General features: G+C 46.3%; 1 protein-coding gene across 3 annotated transcripts in view; it reads right to left on the bottom strand.

Annotated features, from left to right (window-relative positions):
* The window catches only part of CLPB (caseinolytic mitochondrial matrix peptidase chaperone subunit B), a 72,705-nt gene that overhangs the window by 48,767 nt on the left and 4,322 nt on the right, over nucleotides 1-19,616 (bottom strand). For all 3 annotated transcript variants that reach the window (XM_015641247.3, XM_033518338.1, XM_015641236.3), the window contains exon 3: nucleotides 8,530-8,616. In XM_015641247.3, the coding sequence (XP_015496733.1) occupies nucleotides 8,530-8,616 (87 nt within the window). The remainder of the gene's footprint in view (nucleotides 1-8,529; nucleotides 8,617-19,616) is intronic.

Below are 19,616 nucleotides of genomic sequence, written 5' to 3'. Positions count from 1 at the left end.
TATTTGCTCAAACAGGCTGACATCTTTCTTAATGGTAGATCACCTCATCTACTTTCAGACATCAGCACTGGAAACCATAAAGCCCAGAGCAGCCTCTCATCCCAGGAGTGCTCAATCTCTGCCACACAAATCTCTTCAATAAGCCCGAGTTTTCCCTCAGTTCACTAAGTAGCTTTGATCTTGTTTGAAGGGTTGGTGTGTGAGATAACCCATGATCTTCAGTACAGTTTCAGTGAGACATAACCTCTCTGTCTCATCCTCAGGACTCTATGGTGGTGTAACCCCTGCCCCACTCCCAGGCCAGACTATGATCTGAGAACGGACAATGTGATGCCAGGGAAAAGACACTGATCCAAATGCCTGCTCCGTGTTCAGAAGAGACATGTCTACATTGTCTTGCTACACTGCTCCTTAAGGCCATGTCAGCAAGGACATCCCATTTAGGAATGCCACAATGAGCCTATAGATCCTTCTGGACTACCTTAGGAGCGCTGATAAGGCACAGGGCACAAAATGTATCCTGGAACTCCTTCAGCACCTCTAGGAAGGGCTGCTCAGCATGCCTAGCTCTACTCTCACCTCTGCTGCAGAACTCAGACCTTTACCACTGCCCTCTATGGTGGCAGCAAAATTCAAAGCAAGGAAGCCATCTGGCTGCAAGAAAAGCCCTGTGAGGCCAAGTGTGTGGCCTTGGGCATCCAGAATGGATGTAGTCACAGGCCACCAGCCCCAGGCTCTCCCACCTCTGGTCATTAAGTAGGTCAGACCTATCCTTGGCATCTGTCTGGCACTGTGCCATCTGTCAAAGGCTGTGGAACAGAGGGAGATGCACCACATTCAGTCTTTCTAGTTGGGAAAGCTCTAGCACAGATCCCTGATCTGTGTAAAGTTCTGGAAGATCCAGTGCTGGACTCCTCTGGAAACATCCTGCATCTCCAGTACTTGGTGCTACTGTGGTCAACCCAGTCATCAAGATAACTTCATCAAAGACATTGAAGAGGAGATCTCCCATGAAATCAGGAGGTGCAGGATGGAAAATGGTAGGGCAGGTTGTGTCTTGTTGTTTTATGGGATCTGTATTGACAACCTCCATATTGCTAGAAATGGACATCTACCTACTGAACAGAAACCATCATAGAATCATTGAATCATGGCTTTCAAATCCCTCCAGGGAAGGGGCCTTCACCACTGCCCTGGGCAGCCTATGACAGAGCTGGACAACTCCTTCAGGCAAGAAATTATGTGCTTCAATTAAGTCTTTGATGATCTTGTCCTAGCAGCTGACTTATTGTGATCCTTGCAATCAGGGCTTCCAGCATCCCCACCAGGCAGCTGAGCCTCACGGATCACTCAAGTCCTTGGAAGTACAGCTTCTGATATGGTCAAACCACCCTTCTGGGACACCACTCTCAAGGCTATCACCACCAAAGACATCCCTCTGCTTCACTTCTAGCTTACAGGCTATGATATACCTTCCAGTCCCTGAATTGGTCTCATTTTAAGGGAAATGATCCTAATTCCCAGTGTAGGACTTCAATCCAAAACATTGTGGCCCATGATTGAGCTACAGGTACTGAGTGAGTCACATGGCAAAACAGGATGACTTATCATTTTCTTGATAACTCTATCCATCTGCCTTTCCTGCCCTCAGTGACTACATTGAAATGAATGTTCTTCCCAGGCACTCCATCACATGCTACCTCTATGTGCTCTCAGATACTCAGGAAGCTCTGTCCTTTTCATCCACTGCCTACAGGTTCAGCATTCTTCTCTGGGAAGTGACCTTCTGTGAGAAGTTGAGCAGAGGATCATAACTGCTAGATGCAAGGTGGTCTGAGAATGACCCAGCAGGTGGTAGTAGCAGAACTGCTCCACTCTCTCTGCACCATATTCCCTGTGGTAAGAAACATTTCCATAGCTCTTATGATGGCCTAGAGGCTCAAGTTTAATAATAAACACCGATATAATCACTTCCTGGCAAAATCTGCTGTGCCAAAATCCTGTCACTAGTCTAATAACAACACATCACACATCCAGCCTTCCATCTTTCAATCTCATCTGCTGCTTTTGGGATGCACTTGTCCATCAGCCAGACTCCTGGAGTCACAGCTATTGATTGTACCTATCCAACTTGCAGGTAATGGGGCATTTAAGCAAATTACCCTGTAGGAAAGGTAACAGCACCATGAAAATGTAAAGAAACTGTACTCAGTAATGCAAAGCATATGAATGTTCCTGGAAAAAAGGAAGTGACTTGCAAATTCAGGTGATTAAAGGGGCTCCAAGGGAGCTGGAGAGAGACTTTGGACAAGACCCTGGAGTGACAGGACAAAGGGGAATGACTTCAAAGTGACAGAGAGCAGAGTTAGATGGGATATCGGGAAGACATTCTTCCCTGTGAGGGCAGTGAGGCCCTGGTACAGGCTGCCTACAGAAACTGTGACTGCCCCATCCCTGCAAGTGTTTGAGGCTTGCTTGGATGGATCTTAGAGCAGCCAGGTCTAGTGGAAGGTGTCCCTGCCCATGGCAGGGGGGTTGGAAAGAGATGAGCTTTAAGGCCCTTCCAAACCCAAACTCATCATGAGTGAGTTTCAAATGAGGGATTCTCTGGCACCTACACTTTTTGTGTTCCTCCTCTTGCAGTGAGGCACTGGGGCAGAACAACACCCCACGCTAGATCCTAGCAGGAGTGGAATGCCACTGTCCAGCTGGGCTGCTCCAGCTTCCCTCCATAACTCACCTGTGCTCAACAGCCTCAACAAGCTGAGTTTTAATTTGCTGATCAAGTTTTGATTGGATTAGAGGTAGAGCCTATTCATCAGCATAAATATAAATCTAAATTGACCCTGGTTATGACTCAGAGGGCAATGCTGAGCTAGAGTTGGCTGGGCAGTTCAATCGATCGGGAAAAGTGCTTTCTGCTTGTAATGGCTGGCCTAACATATTGTTCAATAAATAAATACATATACACGATACAGGGGGTGGGGAAATCAATGGTGAGATGGTGGGAGGTGACTGGGGCTGCATCAAGAGAGACGTTGTGCCTGGACCAAAGCGTAGACAGCTGGGGTTGGTGAACCAAGGAAGCCTGGTGATCCCCATGACCGTGTGTTATCAGCACAATGCAAACGTCTGGGCGGGTTTTGATACGCGGCTGCCCTGAGCTTTGGCAGGAGCCACATGTCCTGCCTGGACACAAAGATCCTTGTGTGGTTATATCTTAATTGTGTAAAACTCAGCTCAGCAGGAAGGCTGGCAGGAACTGTTGCTCAGATGAGGCTAAATGGGGATGTGTGCCTTCCCAGGAGCATGTTTACATCTACCTATGGCACAGAAAGCCAGGCAGCCGCAGCAATCCCTCACACAGTGATGTATTATTATTAACCCAAATGAAAATAACCAACTCCTCAAAAAGGGATAAAAAGGGATTATGGAATCTGAAACATGGAAAAAAATAAATCTTGAAGGGTAGTAATTGTTGTATTGTTCAGTTTTCTTTAAGAGTGTGACATGGGTGAATCATCTTTCAGAGATACGGTGAAGGCACACAAGGGAGTTGAGGAGTGTTAGAAGCCCTGCTCTGTGCCTGGAACAGTAAGAAAATGTGAAAAGAAGCCATTTCTGTAGCTTGGAGAGGTGCAGGAACCTGCTAAATTGACAGTATCACATTGTGCCTGAGTTGCAAGACATCAGATGGTGTTCATCCCTGAAAAGAGGGGTGTTCATGCCCAGGGGTGTGAGATGGGGGCACTGCCAAGGCAGAGGCATGAGTTAACAGCTGCAGGAACAGCCAAGTGGTCACTGTTCATCAAAAACACCCAGAAAAGGAGTGGTTGAAAGCCACTTAAAGCTTTAAGCTTACACCTTAGACTTCAACTTTTTCACCTAGTGACTTAAGAAAACTCTCTAATTTACACACTCACACTCTCAGTTTTTCTATGTAACAGTTGTTTTCATGGTGGTATATAAAATTCGGTGCTTTCTTGGATGTCAGAGGCAGGTATCAAAGATAAGGGCACATACTCTGTGCCTCTGATTGCAACAGAGAAGGGCGAGGGATGAGGCCAGATTGGGCCAAGCCCTACTAGTTCTGGTTCCATGGTAGAACCTCTGACCCACAGATCCTTTGATCTACACAGAAAGGCAGAGAAGGAAAAGGAGAGCTGAGGCTCAGGGAAGAGTCACTTGACATGGATCATTCATGAAGAAAGGTGTTGAGAAACAAAGGTTAAGAAACTCAAAGAGATGCAGACCTAAAGAGGAAGGCAGAAGAAGAAATAAGGGTGTGTAGAAAGCCAAAGCTACAAAAAGAAAATGAAGATGAGTAGATGATGTGTGGAAGAGTCAAGAGGAATTTGGAGGCTGAAGTCCCCAGTGAATCAGAAAGACAAAGCTAAACATGGTCTGACAGTGTGTTTTCACAAACCCAAGCCCTGGGCTGATCCCACAGCATGGGCAGCAGGGATGGGGAAATTCTGACTCTCTGCTCCTCTGCACCTGCAGTGCTGGCTCCAGCTCTGGGCCACCCAAAATCAGAACGATGTGGAGCTACTGGAGTGAGTCCAGAGGGGGACAAAATGATGCTCTGAGGGTTTGAGCACTTCTGCCCAATTAAAACATGGTTTTATATTGCTGCTGTTGCTACTGTGAAAGCCATTATGGACACTTGCACAGGCTTGAACTGCGCTTGAACTGGATTCTGAGAAAGGAATCCCTATGAATGCAACCAGGTGCTCCTCCCTACCACCTGAGCCATGAAGAAAACTTTAGAAGCCCTAATATCATAGAATCACAGAACCATTTAGGCTGGAAAATCCCTCTGAGATCATTGAGTCCAACTATTCTCCCAGTACTACCAAGGTCGCCACTGAACTTCGTCCATGAGTGCTACATCCAATATGACTTTTAAATCCCTCCAGGGATGGTGACCCCACCACTGGCCTGGACAGTCTCTTCCAGGGCTTGACAATATTTTCAGGTTTGGAATTTTCCCTAATAGCCAACCTCAAGCTCCCATGGCACAATTTGAGGCTGTTTCCTTTTTTCCCCTGTCCCTTGTTACCTGGAAGAAGAGACTGACCCACATCTGGCTCCACCCTCCTGTCAGGGAGTTTTACAGAGTGAGAAGGCTGCCCTGAGCCTCCTTTTCTCCAGGCTGAGGCCCCCAGCTTCCTCAGCCACTCCTCATCAGATTCATGCTCATGCTCCAGCTTCAGAACTGCTTCTCAGGAGCTGTGCCAATGTGGTTGAATGGGAGCAGAAGCAGGTTCCAGTGATTTTCAGAACTACTCAAACTTATCCCACGGGGACTCAGACTTTCCATGCTGCTCTGTGCCTTAGTTTTCCCTACCTCACAAGTAGTTCTCTACCTCAGAGGAGGTTGAGAAGATGACTTGATATTTCACCATCACTTTATTTCTGTGGAAATGATAAAAGCCGTAGTAGCTGATAACTGGATATAACAAAAGTCACTATGCTACAAAATACAGACATACAGCTAAAGTCCTACCTGCTTTGGGGTTTCATTTATGATAGCTTGATTGCTTATTTTAACAAATGCACAAACCTCACAAAGCTCTGAGTATGCATTTAATTAAAGCTTAAATACTAAAATTATACCAATGCTATGGTAATTCCTGCAGCAATGGGAATTACAGCATAAAACCTTCCTTTGCTGCTGTAAACATTGTCACAGCTGATGTGTCTTTAGCCCACGACCCAGTGACAAGCTGTATCATCATGGAGCCAAAGAATTTGGATGTTGACTCTGTGTCATGTAAAAAAGGAACCCTAAATGTCTGTCTCCACTAGAGACTCCCCTCACAACTCTATCTCCCCTCCCAGGCAGACACCAGTCTCCTCTTGGAGACTATCCAAAACAGTCTATCCATGGGAATATTGCAGAATGCTTCTTAATGCCTCCCCACATTTTTGATACAAGACATTTCCAAGAGGAAGATGATCACTGTTTTGCTGTAAAAAGAAAAGATGGACCCCAAACTTGCCTTCCAGCACACTGGATTTCATCTTAGTAGTGTGATGGCAACTGACAGAAATCATTAAAGCAGTGCCTCTGGAATTAAATTAAACAGATGGACTGGGGCTGTCTAATTGGAAGAGAGAGGGCTGTGGAAATTGGGAAACATGACAAAGCTAAAGGACAGGTCACAGAAATCTCCAGCACACAATGGAGACTGAAAATGTTGTTCTTCTCCGCAAAACACCTTTGGAAAGGCAGTAATCTGAGGATGAAGGCTTCCTTTTTCTTAGATGAAAACACTCATTTCAGTTCTCAGCAACCCAGCCCTTCAAAACCATGCTGAGGAACCTGTGTAGGTATCAGCAGCCATGAAAGAGGAAGTGGTGAGAGAGCCAGTAAGTTAAACATTGGAATGACCTTGATCTTTTTGCAGGCAACACAGTACCTGTAGGTCCTGCTCAGCTGGCTGCACCTCAGCCATCTCTGAGCTAGGGACAGCCCAGCTCACCTCTCCAGAGGCTGCTGCTCTGAGGGGCTGAGGATCAAAAGTTGTAACAATTTCAAATCCATCACATCAGGTGGATTATTACACAAGCAATTGGACCAGAGGGGATGGCATCACACTGCCAGAGGGCAGGGTTAAAAAGGGAAGCAATTCTACCTTGAGAAGGTGGTGAGGCCCAGGCACAGGCTGCCCAGAGAAACTGTGGCAGCCCCATCTCTGAAAACGGTCAAGGCTGGGTTGAATGGGGCTTGGAGCAACCTGGTCTAGTGGAAGGTGTCTCTGCTCAGAGCAGAGGGGTGGAAGTGGATGATCTTCAAGGTCCCTTCCAACCTGTGATTCTGAGATCAGTTGATGCGTCTGGAGAAAGCAGATTTAGAGCATAACCTTTTACAGAGGGACCACACTCTACAAACGAAACCATCCTGCATCCTTGTGCCTCTGACTCCTCCCTTCCCCATACACCCTGGCCACATCATCTAGTTTCAGATACACAGTTCACCCTGTGTACTAGGTCCATTAGGAAACAATTTGTAAGGAATTTCAAACTCTCTGTGGGTCTTGTACCAGCTCAATTCATTTCCCACTCTGCACTGTGAACAATTCTAGAAAGAGGACCAAGGGCCAAAACTTGTCTGGCACAATGCTGGAGCTGTTACATACGGAATACATCTGTCTGCATTTATGTTTACCTCCAGAAAGGATAGAATCAGAGTCATAAAGGTGGGAAAAATCCTTTAAGATCATCAAGTCTAACAGTATCTAATTACTCTTCTGCTATATGGAGACAAGTTCCACTGAGCTTCAGCTATTCAAGGTCTTCTTAATTTTCACTTTAAGTCAGTATGCATCTAAAATTTGGGAAAAAATAAACAGAATTTGCCCAACACAGCCAAGCCCTTTTTCTTTTGGCCTGGTACACAACAAAGACAGATGTGGTGATGGCTCTGCCCTCTCAGCAGGGACCAGCCTGGGGTCCACTCATTTTTTACTGTCAAGATGTTTTCATTAGCATTTCCACTTGATTTTAGGCCTGATTTTAGGTAATTATTGTCCCATGAACAGCCTTTCTCCCTGTCTCCCCTTAGCCTTTGCAACTCGGGAAGTCCTGTTCTGCTTCACCAGTCACTCGGAATGGTAAACAGTCGTCACACTCTGCTGCTGACCATTGTCCACTGGGAAAGGTGGGAGGCTCCCAAGCCCATCCCTTCGTGGACAGGCAAATAACAGGGCCCGTTGCTGCTCGGACATCAAAGTTAAACAAACATTTGCAAGCCCCCACCTCTGGGCCTGTTTTAAGGAGCTCCCTGAGGAGGTCACGACTTTCAGCTTGTCATAGCACACATCAAAGTTTGCACCACACACGAACTCAGCACATGGACTGGAATAGTGTCACCCGAGAGCGGATATTCAGCCATTGTGCACTGCTTTAATCCTGTGTTTTCCCAAGTAATTAAGCTTTTTTGCTTATGAACTTGTGACTAAGTAAAGCATCCCTGAGAGGTTGTAACATCAAAGCTCATTCTCCCGTCTGTCCCACATTTTCCAAAATTGGATTTCTTTTTTTCTTTTTTTTTTCCTTAAATAAAAAAAAAATCTAATTGAATTTAGTTGTAGACTGAATATATTTAGGAGTGTCTTTAAAAGGTTACAAGAAGCCAGAGTGATCATCATGGGAACTGTGGAGCAAGGGCACAGCATTCAACCCCAGCTACAGCCTCACCAGTGAGAAGGGATGGGACAGCTCTTATGGGAGTGATTTTGGCTGGTGGGGTACCCACCACAATGACATCACGCAAGTATGGGCTCATCCATGGCCAAAACCTGAGAGCTGCTGTGGAATGGCACCATCAGTTCAGCTGTAACATCTGTGGGACTGGGGGGGCAGCCTGCCCTGATCTGTCACACCATGTACTGGGCATAAGGAGAGTGACAAGCTCACTTGTGTTAAGCTCCACATCGCAAACTTTATGGGAACTCTCTACAGAGCTCAGTATGACTTTAGGAAAAAGCTGAAGTGAGTCACCACGATGTCACATGCACATACCTGGAGTTCCTGCTGATGGCTGCCACCATGAGAGCTGTCCAGCCGAGCTTGTGCCTTGCGTTCACATCCGCGCCTTCTTCCAGCAACCTGGGGAAGGGAGAGATATGGTCAGGAAACAGATATGAAGAGAGCACCCAAGCATCCCTGAGCTAATGAGGGAAAGCAAAATGTTTTACTGTGCAGGCAACTGTTCCTGCACGGAAGACCCAACATAAAATTGATTCAATACAGTTCTCAAAGGTGACCAAACTTAAACAAACATCCAGGTGATGGCCTTCAAAGGCTGCAATGCCAACATCTTGTTTTCTGTATTGTTTGTTTGTTTATTTATTCTGTTCAGTCAAATTCCCAAAGAACCAATCAGTAGCATAACTGATAAACCCGAATTCCAATGACATTTGAATCCTTTGGCTGCAAAGCACCCATTAAGCTTCAGAAGCAGTTCAGTGGACCTCCAAAGCCCATACGATCTGCAGATACTTTACACTTTTCTCATACAGCACAAGAACAAATAAGACAACCCCCAAAAATAGTAGAAACCAAACTATCCTCATGTCTCCAAAATTTTCTCAGCTTTTTCAACATAATGGCAAGGGACAGGTTCTTGCAGCAGATACTTTAGCTCAACCTGAAACACGTGCTAAACTGGACAGCATGGAATGATAGTTCTCTCCACACCACAAAGAAGAAGGGAAGTTCAGAACTGAGACACAAATTTTACAGTGCTCAAGTTAAATGAGACAAACTCTAAACCCTGCATGTTCAAGTCATAAAATCATAGAAAGATTCACAAAAGGGTTTGTGCTAGAAGGGACCTTGCAGACCATCTTGTTCCATCCCCTCTGCCAAAGGCATGGACACCTTCTGCTAGAACTGGTTGCTCCAAGCCCCATTCAAGCTGCCTTGGACATTTCCATGGATGGGGCTGCCACAGCTCCTCTGAGCAACCTGTGCCAGGGCCTTACAACCCTCTCAAGGAAGAACTTCTTTGCCATATCTAATCTAGATCTTTCCTCTGCCAGTTTGAAGCCATTTCCCATTGTCTTGCCACTGTCTGCCTGTATAAAAGGCCCCTCTACACAACCAAATCCATGATTACAAATCCATTTTTCTTACAGGAGCAAGGTGCTGCCAGTATCAAGACAGGGCAGCCATGGGTCAGGCTTTAGAAAGCAGGGTGGACCATGCAGGAGTCAGCAGTTCTCTGCCCCTTGGTTTATCCTTTTCTCTTTTCACAAATTAAGGCTTTTTCATCTTATGTGTGAGGCTGTCCCTGCACAGTGCATCCTCCACACTGGTATAACAAGGAAGACATGTCATTAATCTCCTTGCTGGGAGAGACACAAGTGAACACACCAGCCATGTTCCGCCTGTGCAGGCACCACACTTGAGAGTTTTGAAATTCCACCCAGCATTCCAGGCAAGGAAGTCAAATTCAGGAGTGACTGCTTACGTGCACTGAACAAGTCAGATCACCTCTTTAAGGAATTTGAGAGGTAAACATCTGAACTCAGACAGCCTTTCCAAATTCCTTGTTCTTGGTCTGCTCTGTTGGCAACGCTGTTGGGTGGTTAAGAGTGCTGGGATGGAATGAGTAAAAAAGGAGGTAAATGAACCATATTCCTCTTCTTACAGTTGGAAAAAAAAAAGAAAAAAGGAAAGCAGGAATGCTGGTTGAAGGAACACTCACAGCTATACCCAGGGTGTCTTGCCAACCTTTCTCCACCTCATCGGAAACCTTCACAATGGTTTCACTAGAAACTTATCCCAAGGAACAAATACACTCATACACTGAGACCTAAATGAGAGAAGGCTCTAGGAGAACTTAAGAGTCCCTGTCAGTGCCTAAAGGGGCTCCAAAAGACCTGGACAGGGACTTTGGACAAGGGCTTGGAGTGACAGGACAAGGGGGAATGGCTTCCCACTGACAGAGGGCAGGGTTGGATGCGATATCAAAAGAAATTCTTGGATGTAAGGGTGGTGAGGCCCTGGTACAGGTTACCCAAAGAAGCTGTGGCTGTCTTATCCCTCAGAGTGTCCAACACCAGGCTGGACAGGGCTTCTGGCACCCTGCTCTAGTGGAAGGTGTCCCTGCCCATGGCAGAAGGGTTGGGACTACATGGTCTTGAAGCTCCCACCCAACCAAACCTTTCAATGCTAGGGTATGATAATCCTAAAGTTATTTCCAACCAGCAATATCTGGTTGCCTGAACTTTGTCTGATATTTTGGACATAGCTGAACACAGTTCACCCCACTGACCGAAGAAACCAGCCAGATAAACATCATCTGAATAAAAAGCCTGTAATAAAAATTCCTCTCCAGTTGAACCACCTGCCTTATTTGACAGAGACTGGGGCTTGAGAGCCAACAGGCAGATGGCTTCAGCCAAGCTCTAAGCAGAAGCATGTTGGTGAACTCCTCTGACTCAAGTGGTGGTATGATACACAGGTAATGGGTCTGGCTGGACAATGTGACCACCCTTTTTTTACAGAAGGAGTGGTGAGCACTAGTGCTGTGGTTCTGGATGCTCTGAACTGTTCATCACATACTTGGACAGAGACCTAATAGCTGAAAGACTAGAATCAAAACTGGCAGCCTTCATTTGTAGCTCCCAGCTGTGATTCAGGAGCCTGTGACCACTATAATGATCATAGCACCAACAGAAGGTTTATGCTTTCTTTACCAGGGTTACAATTTAAAGTTTAATGGTAATGAACTGTCAGGTCAACAACAGGACCTTGGTCCAAAGAAATTTGACACTTGAGGAGCAAATTTTCACACAGAATCCATACCAGATCCAATTTTTATTTCTTTTTTCTATGCAGTTTAATACCTGAAGAACCACCCAGCAGACAGAGAGCAGGGATGATTCACCTACAGTCTTATGGGGATTTGGATCTACACAGCCCTGCACATGGCTAACACTGGTCAAGCTGCAGCTCCTGCATTATTCAGTGGCCCAGTAAACTCATCTGCAGAGCTGCACAAGAGCAACCTTGACCCCCTCACAGGGTATGGCATAGAATTATGGAATCATTTGGGTTGGAAAAGCCCCTCTAAGGCCATTGAGTCCAACTATTCCTCCAACACTGCCAATCTCACCACTAACCTATGTCTCCAAGTGCTATATCCACACATCTATTAAATCCCTCCAGGGATGGGGATTCCACTACTGCCCTGGGCAGCCTGTGCCGGGGCTGGACAACCTTTTCTATGAAGAATTTGTTAAAATATCCTTATGCTTTCTCCTTCTGCCAGTACTACATCCCTGCAACTGAATGTCAGGAGCATGTTGCCAGTTCTGCTGCCTGAAGAGCACTCTCAGACAACAGAATGCTGAAAGAAGAAATATCCCTGTGCAGCCACAGAGCTTTCTGTCCTGGTGAGGCCGGATGTGCCCAGACACACAGAGGATAGCAGATTGCTATCTTCAGAGATCAGCTCTCTTTGCAGCTCCACTTACAGAGGTGTTTGCACTCACAACAGAGATAAGGTAAGATAAGCCTGACTCAGACCCATGGCCACTGCTGGTCACACCATCCCCTGCTCCAGCTGGAAGGATACTGCCTGGGGGAGAAATCCACACCACACCTCCATCTGTGCTACCATGTGTGCCATGTCCTCTGCACAGGCACAGGGAGCTGCTCCCTCAGCTGGAAAACTGCTCACTTGCTGCCACTGCAGGAACAAACTCCACACTCACTCCCCCAGACCCTAAGGAGCCATTCCCACCAGCACCAGAACTCAGGATGCTGGTCAGGATGCTGCAATGGCAGAGAACTTACTGTCTCCCCCGACTCACCCCAACTGCTTCCAAAGATCCTTTCCCAGACATTGTGATGCCAAATCCCCTTCCTCTTGTCTCTCAGAGTGGTGTGGACCAACGTGCTTATTATTTCTGAATTTCATTGCACTTACTTGGCCATTTGAAAGTCCTTTGAAAGCAGTAACATTCACATCACCCCCTTCCTACAGGGTGTCACTGTGACAGCCTAATAGCCACAGAAAATCCAGGAAATAAAGGCATCTTGGTAACAAGGGAGAGGGAGCCTGAAAGAGGAACCCAGAAGGGGCAAGGTAACCCCAACACCAAAACTGCAGGTAAGAAGGTATCAGCTATGCCAGGATGGAGGCACACAAACTCCTTCAGGCTGGGAACTTTTGTCTGGCAATAAAAAGCCAACACCAACCACTGATTAACATCCTCAGTAGAGTTTAATTAATGTAGTCTTGCAAAGTATCAGGCCCATTTACACTTGACCATAGTATTTATATGATTTTACATTACAGGGGCAGAGAGACCATCCTGGTCACCTTCTGCCAGCCCCTGGGTTACTTTGCTGCAAAGGGTCAGTCTTAATTTCATCTGTCATGAATTTTAATGTTTTATGGGAGGGTTTGGACTGGAAGTGACCTTGAAGATCATCCAGTTACAACCCCACTGTCACAACCAGGGACATCTTCCCTTAGACCAGGTTGCTCCAAGCCCCATCCAACCTGTCCTTGAACACTTCCAGAGATGGGGCACTCATCCATCATATCCATGTGGATGGATATTTCTTCCCAGTATACAATCTAACCCTGCATTATGTCAGTGTGAAGTCAACCTCCTTTCTCCTGTTACATTTGTTTTCTCATAAATGGGACCTGCAGCGTAACTCTTCAGCATTTCCCTTTGAGACAAAGGACAGGACATCAACCCTTATTTAAAACAAAAAGATAATGTTTTAAACTAAAAGATGGGAGATTTACATTAGATATTGCGAAGAAGTTCTTCCCTCTGAAGTTGGTAAGGCCCTGGCACAGGTTGCCCAGAGAAGCTGTGGCTGCCTCATTCCTGGAAGTGTCCAAGGCCAGGCTGGACAGGTCTTGGAGCAACCTAATCTAGTGGGAGGTGTCCTTGTCCATGGCAAAAGGGCTGGGACTAGATGATCTTTAAGGTCCCTTCCAACCAAAGCCATTCCTTATCCTGTGATTTTAGAATTCTCAAGGCACTTTGGAGCCACTGAAAAATACCTATGAACTCACTGAAAGACTTTTTTCGTTACAGACACACTGGAAGGAGATCCTGAATAATGAATTATGTTCATTCTTAAAAAACCAAAAATAACGGAAAATATCCTAGTCCAGCAGTCAAACCTGTTTAATAATTGTGCATCCAACAGGAAGGATGCTGGAGCCTCTCTTGTGGGATTAGGTTACAAACTTGGAGCAAAGGTATTAGGATCAGTCAAGTAACTTTTCTGTTCAGTTCTGTTCTAGATCATCATAAGCATCTGGAATGCCACATCACTGAGCCCAGTGAGAGAATTACTTGTATCACATCATCTACCATAATATGCATTGACATTTCATTTAGGAGCTGAATTGCTTTTTTTTTTATTTTTTTATTTTTGTTAAATCATTGCAAGATGCTCAGCAACTTAACAGATTTTCAGACAACTGAACTTTATGTTCAGGGTCTTCAGGCCCATCATTTATTTTTTCTCCGCCTGATTTAATGATATGACAATCGATAAAGCCACGACCACTGCTCAGATCCCAGACAGCCAAATGTATTTACCAGAAGGAGTACTTTATTTTAATTAAATAAAATCCTCTGATCAATGTTTAGGATGTTTATCCACATTTTAACCAAGTAAGATCCAGGACACTCACCTCCTAAGGAGTTTCTCACATGGATACAGCTCTATTAGCGCCATTTCCAGTGTTTCTCAAATGACAAACTGCTCCTTGACTGCAGTGGTGCCACCAAGATATCCCTGCCCATGGCGGGAGTTGGACTGGATGACCTTTAAAGGTCTCTTCCAACACAAACTCTTCTGGGATTCTGCGATTCAAGACCCGGCCAGGAGAAGAACCCTGAGTCAGAGCTGGTGTTTCTGGTTGAGGAAGTACCAATTTTTAAGGGATTTCAATAATTATTTTTTTTTTTATGGTTTTAGGGCAGAAAGCTGTCAGACAGCAGGGTTAGATTGAATATTAGGGATAATTTTTTTCCCTGTGAGGGTGGTAAGGCCCTGGCACAGGCTGTCTTAGGGAAGTTGTGCCTGCCTCATCCCTGTAAGTGTTCAAGGACAAGCTGGATGGGGCTTAAAACAACCTGGTCTAGTGGAGGGTGTCACTGTCCCTGGCAGAGGGTTGAAACTGGGTGAGCTTTAAGGTTGTTTCCAACCCAAACCACTCTGTGATTCCCTGATTCTATGAACATCACTGTCTGCTCTGGAATTTGCTGGAGGAATTTGGGAAGAGCAGCACCTACTGCTTTGTGCATATGCCTTATTTTACCTCGAGACAGCAGCTCCCAAGGCCTCAGCACTTTGATCCTTGCAGAAGAGATAAAGAGCCCACATTGGCAGCGATGAGCCTTCTCCCCCCACTGCCCCCGGACAGATGTGCCTTCTATTCACCCCGCCACTGGGGTTCTGGGTGACTGACTCGGTGACACTGCTGAGCCCAGAGGGCATGTTTGAGTTTGTGCTCAGTGCCGGGAGCATGCCCAGCACTCCATCCTGACAGGTGGAGGAAGAGGAAGCTGGAAACTTGAACTTTTGCAACAACAATAGCTTCTGTTTCTCTCAGCCTCTTAAACATTTACCCCAGCCCTGTCCCAATATGTCACTGTTTAACTGCAGAGTGGGGGACACTCTCAGATGTGCTCACCCTCTTGGGAACTGCCCTCTGCTTTGCAGAAGAAGAAGAAATATTGTTCATCCCAACTGAACAATATCTTGGAACATGAAAGCACAATCCCTGCTAGATTTTCCTGCCAGGAAAGGATCTGCTTGGACAGTAGGACACTGCGAGCTGCTCAAAACCCTTTGATGTGGCTGCTGTATTCTTGGAGAGAGCTCAAGGCTGTTTCTCACCCCTCACCATGTTTGCAGGGCCAGTAACACATCATGGTGCTCTGTGAAAATGGGAAGGGGAAGGGGAAGGGGAAAGGGAAGGGGACATTTCTCTGCAGCTCTCAATGCAGGAAAGCTGCTCCCAGGACATGGGGGATCCTGGACGAATCCTGGTAACCCTAACCCTAACAGCACAAACAGGCCATGTAGAGAGGCCAGTGGCCAAGAAGAAACTCCTGGAAATAAATTTTCAAAATCAAAGGGAATATAAATATAATTATAAATCCAAGTTTCAGGAGGTAAAGCAAACTCCAAGAGGACAGCAGGTCTGGGGGCACAGAGGGTGGGCAAAATCACCATGGGTGAGAGCACACAGAACAGGGAAAGTCAAAGAGGTACAATCCAGGCATGAAAAGGCTAATACAGACATGTGAGTAGCTGTAGCTGCCCCATGCCTGTAAGTGCTTAAAACCAGGTTGGACAGGGTTTGGAACAACCTGGATTAGTGGAAGACGTCCCTGCCCATGGCAGGGGGCTGAAGTGGATGAGCTTCAAGATCCCCTCCAACCCAAATCTGTGATTTGACAGTTGGCATCACCAGACTTGGAAGAGAATGTGAAACCTTACATGGAGTAGCCCCAGTTCAGTCACCCCACTGCAACAGCTGAGCTGTATGCCAGAAAAATACCCTGCCAGCCTGCTCTGGTGGAGGCCAGCAGCCTAAGTGGGAAATGAATCATCATTGTTTGCAGAGGAATTTGAGCATAATACAATAACTTCTGACAATCTGTTTCCACTGGAGGTGGCATGGATTACCTGCTCAACTTACTCTGCACAGGTCTGAACTCAAGTGTCAGACTCCCTCATATCCACCAACATTCACAGTTTATGTGCTGTGTAGGCAAGTACTCAGCAAGTTTTTAACCTGCTGCCTGACATCTTCCAAGATGTCCCTTAACTCCTGAGCTTTGAGGAAAGTGGAATAATTGATTCCCTGGTTGTACAGGCCACATCCCTGCTGGTGGACTGCTTCTCCTCCAAACCCAGAGCTGTGCAGAAGGCTGTCCTGCACTCAGCCCTGCTGACAAACATCTCCACTAACTGGAATTAACCCTTTGATGGTTCCCAGATGTATTCCAGATATACAGAAACTCCCACACATCCAGGTGTGTTGGTATCTGCTTCTGCAGAGAGGGATCTGGGATTTAGGGGCTTTAAAGCTGTTTTGGAAAGAAGCATGAGATCTCCTGTCTCCCATGGTTGGCTTGGCACTGACTGCAGAGACACTGCTCTGTGTCTCTGTGCAAACTCAAACAATCCTGGGAGGCCAAAATACACCAAGAAGCAGACAAAAAAGGGCAGTTTTGCAGCTACCTAGTACAGGAAAGCACAGCACACACAATACTTAATTGACAATATAAAGAAATCTGGGCTGTTGTATCTGCTCTGAATTCCTGAAGCCACAGGCCAAATCAAACTCAATAACCAGTAACAAAACTTCCACTGAAACTCAGTCTTGGATAATTTGGTCATTTAGGAGAAAAGGTTAAAGGCAACATTTACATGATAAACGTCCTTTTATCCTAAAAGCTCTAGGTGTCTGTAACTCAGATACACACAGACAAATGCAGGCTCAACATCATATAAATATGGAGCAATGGAAATAAATGGAATTATAAATCATCTCCCAATCCTGTTTCCAACCTGTCCTCACTACCACTACTGAAGATGTGTTCAGGACTGAAGTAAGGTACATGATGGCCATAATGCTCCAGGAGCCAAAGACATGACACTTCTGCTCACCCTGCAAAGCATTCAGACATCCCTCAAGGCTCAGTCACAACACTCACAACTATTCTGTGAGAGAAGATGCTTCAACAGGTAACATGGGATACCAGCTCCCATAAGTCTTTCAATGATCTGATGTTCCAGGTAAGCAAAGCCTGACTCACAACAGAGGGATTTTTTACCCAGTCTCTGAATTCAAATGCAGTCTCTGAATTCTTTAACAAACCCTTGAGCCAGGAAGCAAACAAAAGGTGTTGCTGTACCCCTAGTCCACCCCCCAAACTGGAGAGAATTGAAAGGGTTACAGTTAGGAGAGATCTTAAAGCTCATCTTGTTCCTACTCCCTCACATGGGCAGGAACACCTTCCACTAGACCAGTTGCTCCAAGCCCTGTCCAATCTGGCCTTGAACACTTCCAGGGACAGAGATGGGGGAAGTCTTTCTCAATGAGCTGTGCCACTTACAAACAAGGGAGAAGAGACAAGCACAGTCTGGAGGAAGCAAAACTGTGATGAGTCAGAGCCAGGATGAGTGGTGCTGCTTGAAAATGGAGAGATCACTATGTGGAGCAATCAAGCCTAACTTAGCTGTTTTTGCATCTCTTCCACCTAAAAAATCAGCTTGGGTAGAGCAGACTCAGCTGCAGCAACTGACATAGAGCTTCCTGCCCCACTGCCATGTCTGTCTGGATCCCTGTGGGAGCAGGAGAGTACCTGGTCAGCTCCAGATCTCATCACCACACAGACTTGAGTGGCTGCCTGCTGTTAGGAATGAAGCTGATAACAGCTGTCTGACACATGCTCTGTGTCTCCATGAGTCACACTTGCACAGGGCTGAGGAAAACACTGCTCCATCATAGTTATCTGGTGAGAAAACTGCTCAAAGCCTGTGCTTTTGGGGTGGCTCACTAAGAAACAAAGCTGGAAGACAAAGAACCAATATTAATACTGAATATCAACACAAGTGGGATTGAGGTGGACATGTTTTATGCCTTTGCTCCTTGTTTTCCCTCCAAATGCACAGAACAAGTGAGGCTGAGGGAAATTATCTACATCAATTAGGTATTATATTTTGTGCTGGCTAACAGCATGAAGGGCTTGGAGGGAAGAGCTGGTTTGCCACATGCTCAAAAGAGGATGCTCTCAGAAGTCAGCGTGTTCTTTCAGCTCAATGAAGAATTCAGCCTCGTTCCCTACATTGAAAAAGTGCTTAAAGATGAGAAAACTTGGCTAGAAGCTCAGAGGAGCCCAATGGTAGAGGCAAGCCTACAGCAGAGGGGCTGGACTCAGCCTGTGGATATGCATTCTTCCCGGAGCAAGACAAATGTGTATTCCAGTGAGGTCTGTCTGTTATGCATGAAAGGCCTGCTCCTTCACTGCTTGGAATAATCACAGAATCATGGGATGGTTTGGGTTGGGAGTAACCTTAAAGTTCAGCTAGTTCTAACACCTTCTGCCATGGGAAAGGACTCCTTCCACTAGACCTTGTTGCTCCAAGGGCTGTCCAACCTGGCCTTGAACACTTCCAGGGATGGGCAGCCAGTTTCTCTGACCAGCCTGTGCCAGGGACTCACAAACCTCACAGGAAGAACTTCTTCCCAATATCTCATCTAACTCTGCCCTCCATCAGTTTGAAGCCATCCCCACTTGTTCTGTCACTCCAAGCCCTTGGAGTCCCTCTTCAGCTGTCATGGAGCTCCTTTAGACACCGGCAGGGGCTTCAAGGTCTCTATGGAGCCTTCTCCAGGTAAACACACCAGCTCTCTCAGCCTGTCTCCAGAGCAGAGGGGCTCCAGCCCTTGAAGCATCTCCAATGGCCTCCTCTGGGCTCACTCCAGCAGCTCCACAGACTTCTTATGATGAGGATCCCAGAGACAGAATCAGTACTTTAGGCAGGATCTCATGATCTACTTGGTACCTCCCACCCTCTCTCACATGGCTGTTTTCTACACTTTAGACTACAAGATTTATTTCCTAGTAACTGTATTCTGATGTTTTCATGTGCAGAGAGGGCCATGAGCAGCTGTCAGCTGAAGAACACACTTGGGAAAGATCAGCACTCCACTTCAAACAAGCCTGAAGCTGTGTAAGAAACACCAGCACAGCCTCCCCTCTCCTGACAGCCCAGGGGACATCACAGGCAGAGAACAGCAGTGTGGTGAGAGGACAGGTCATGTTCCATGGATGGTTGCCCAGCTGGATTGTCACACTCCCACACTGTTATGGCTCAATTTGGACTTTACCCCTTGCAGGTGGAGAGAGCATTGAAGATGAGACTGTGCCTCCTCTCTCAGCTCTGCAGTGGCTCTGGCAGTCCTAGTCTGTGGAAGCTTGTTGTAAAGAGATTAATGGAATCAGAGTGGTTGTGGTGGGAAGCAACTTCTGGAGATCACCTTGTCCAACCTTCTTCTTCAGCAGGTTCACCCAGAGCAGGTTGCACAAGATTGGTTC

Source organism: Parus major, chromosome 1 (assembly GCF_001522545.3).
Source record: "Parus major isolate Abel chromosome 1, Parus_major1.1, whole genome shotgun sequence".
NCBI lineage: Eukaryota > Metazoa > Chordata > Aves > Passeriformes > Paridae > Parus > Parus major.
This window is presented reverse-complemented; position numbering and strand designations above follow the sequence as displayed.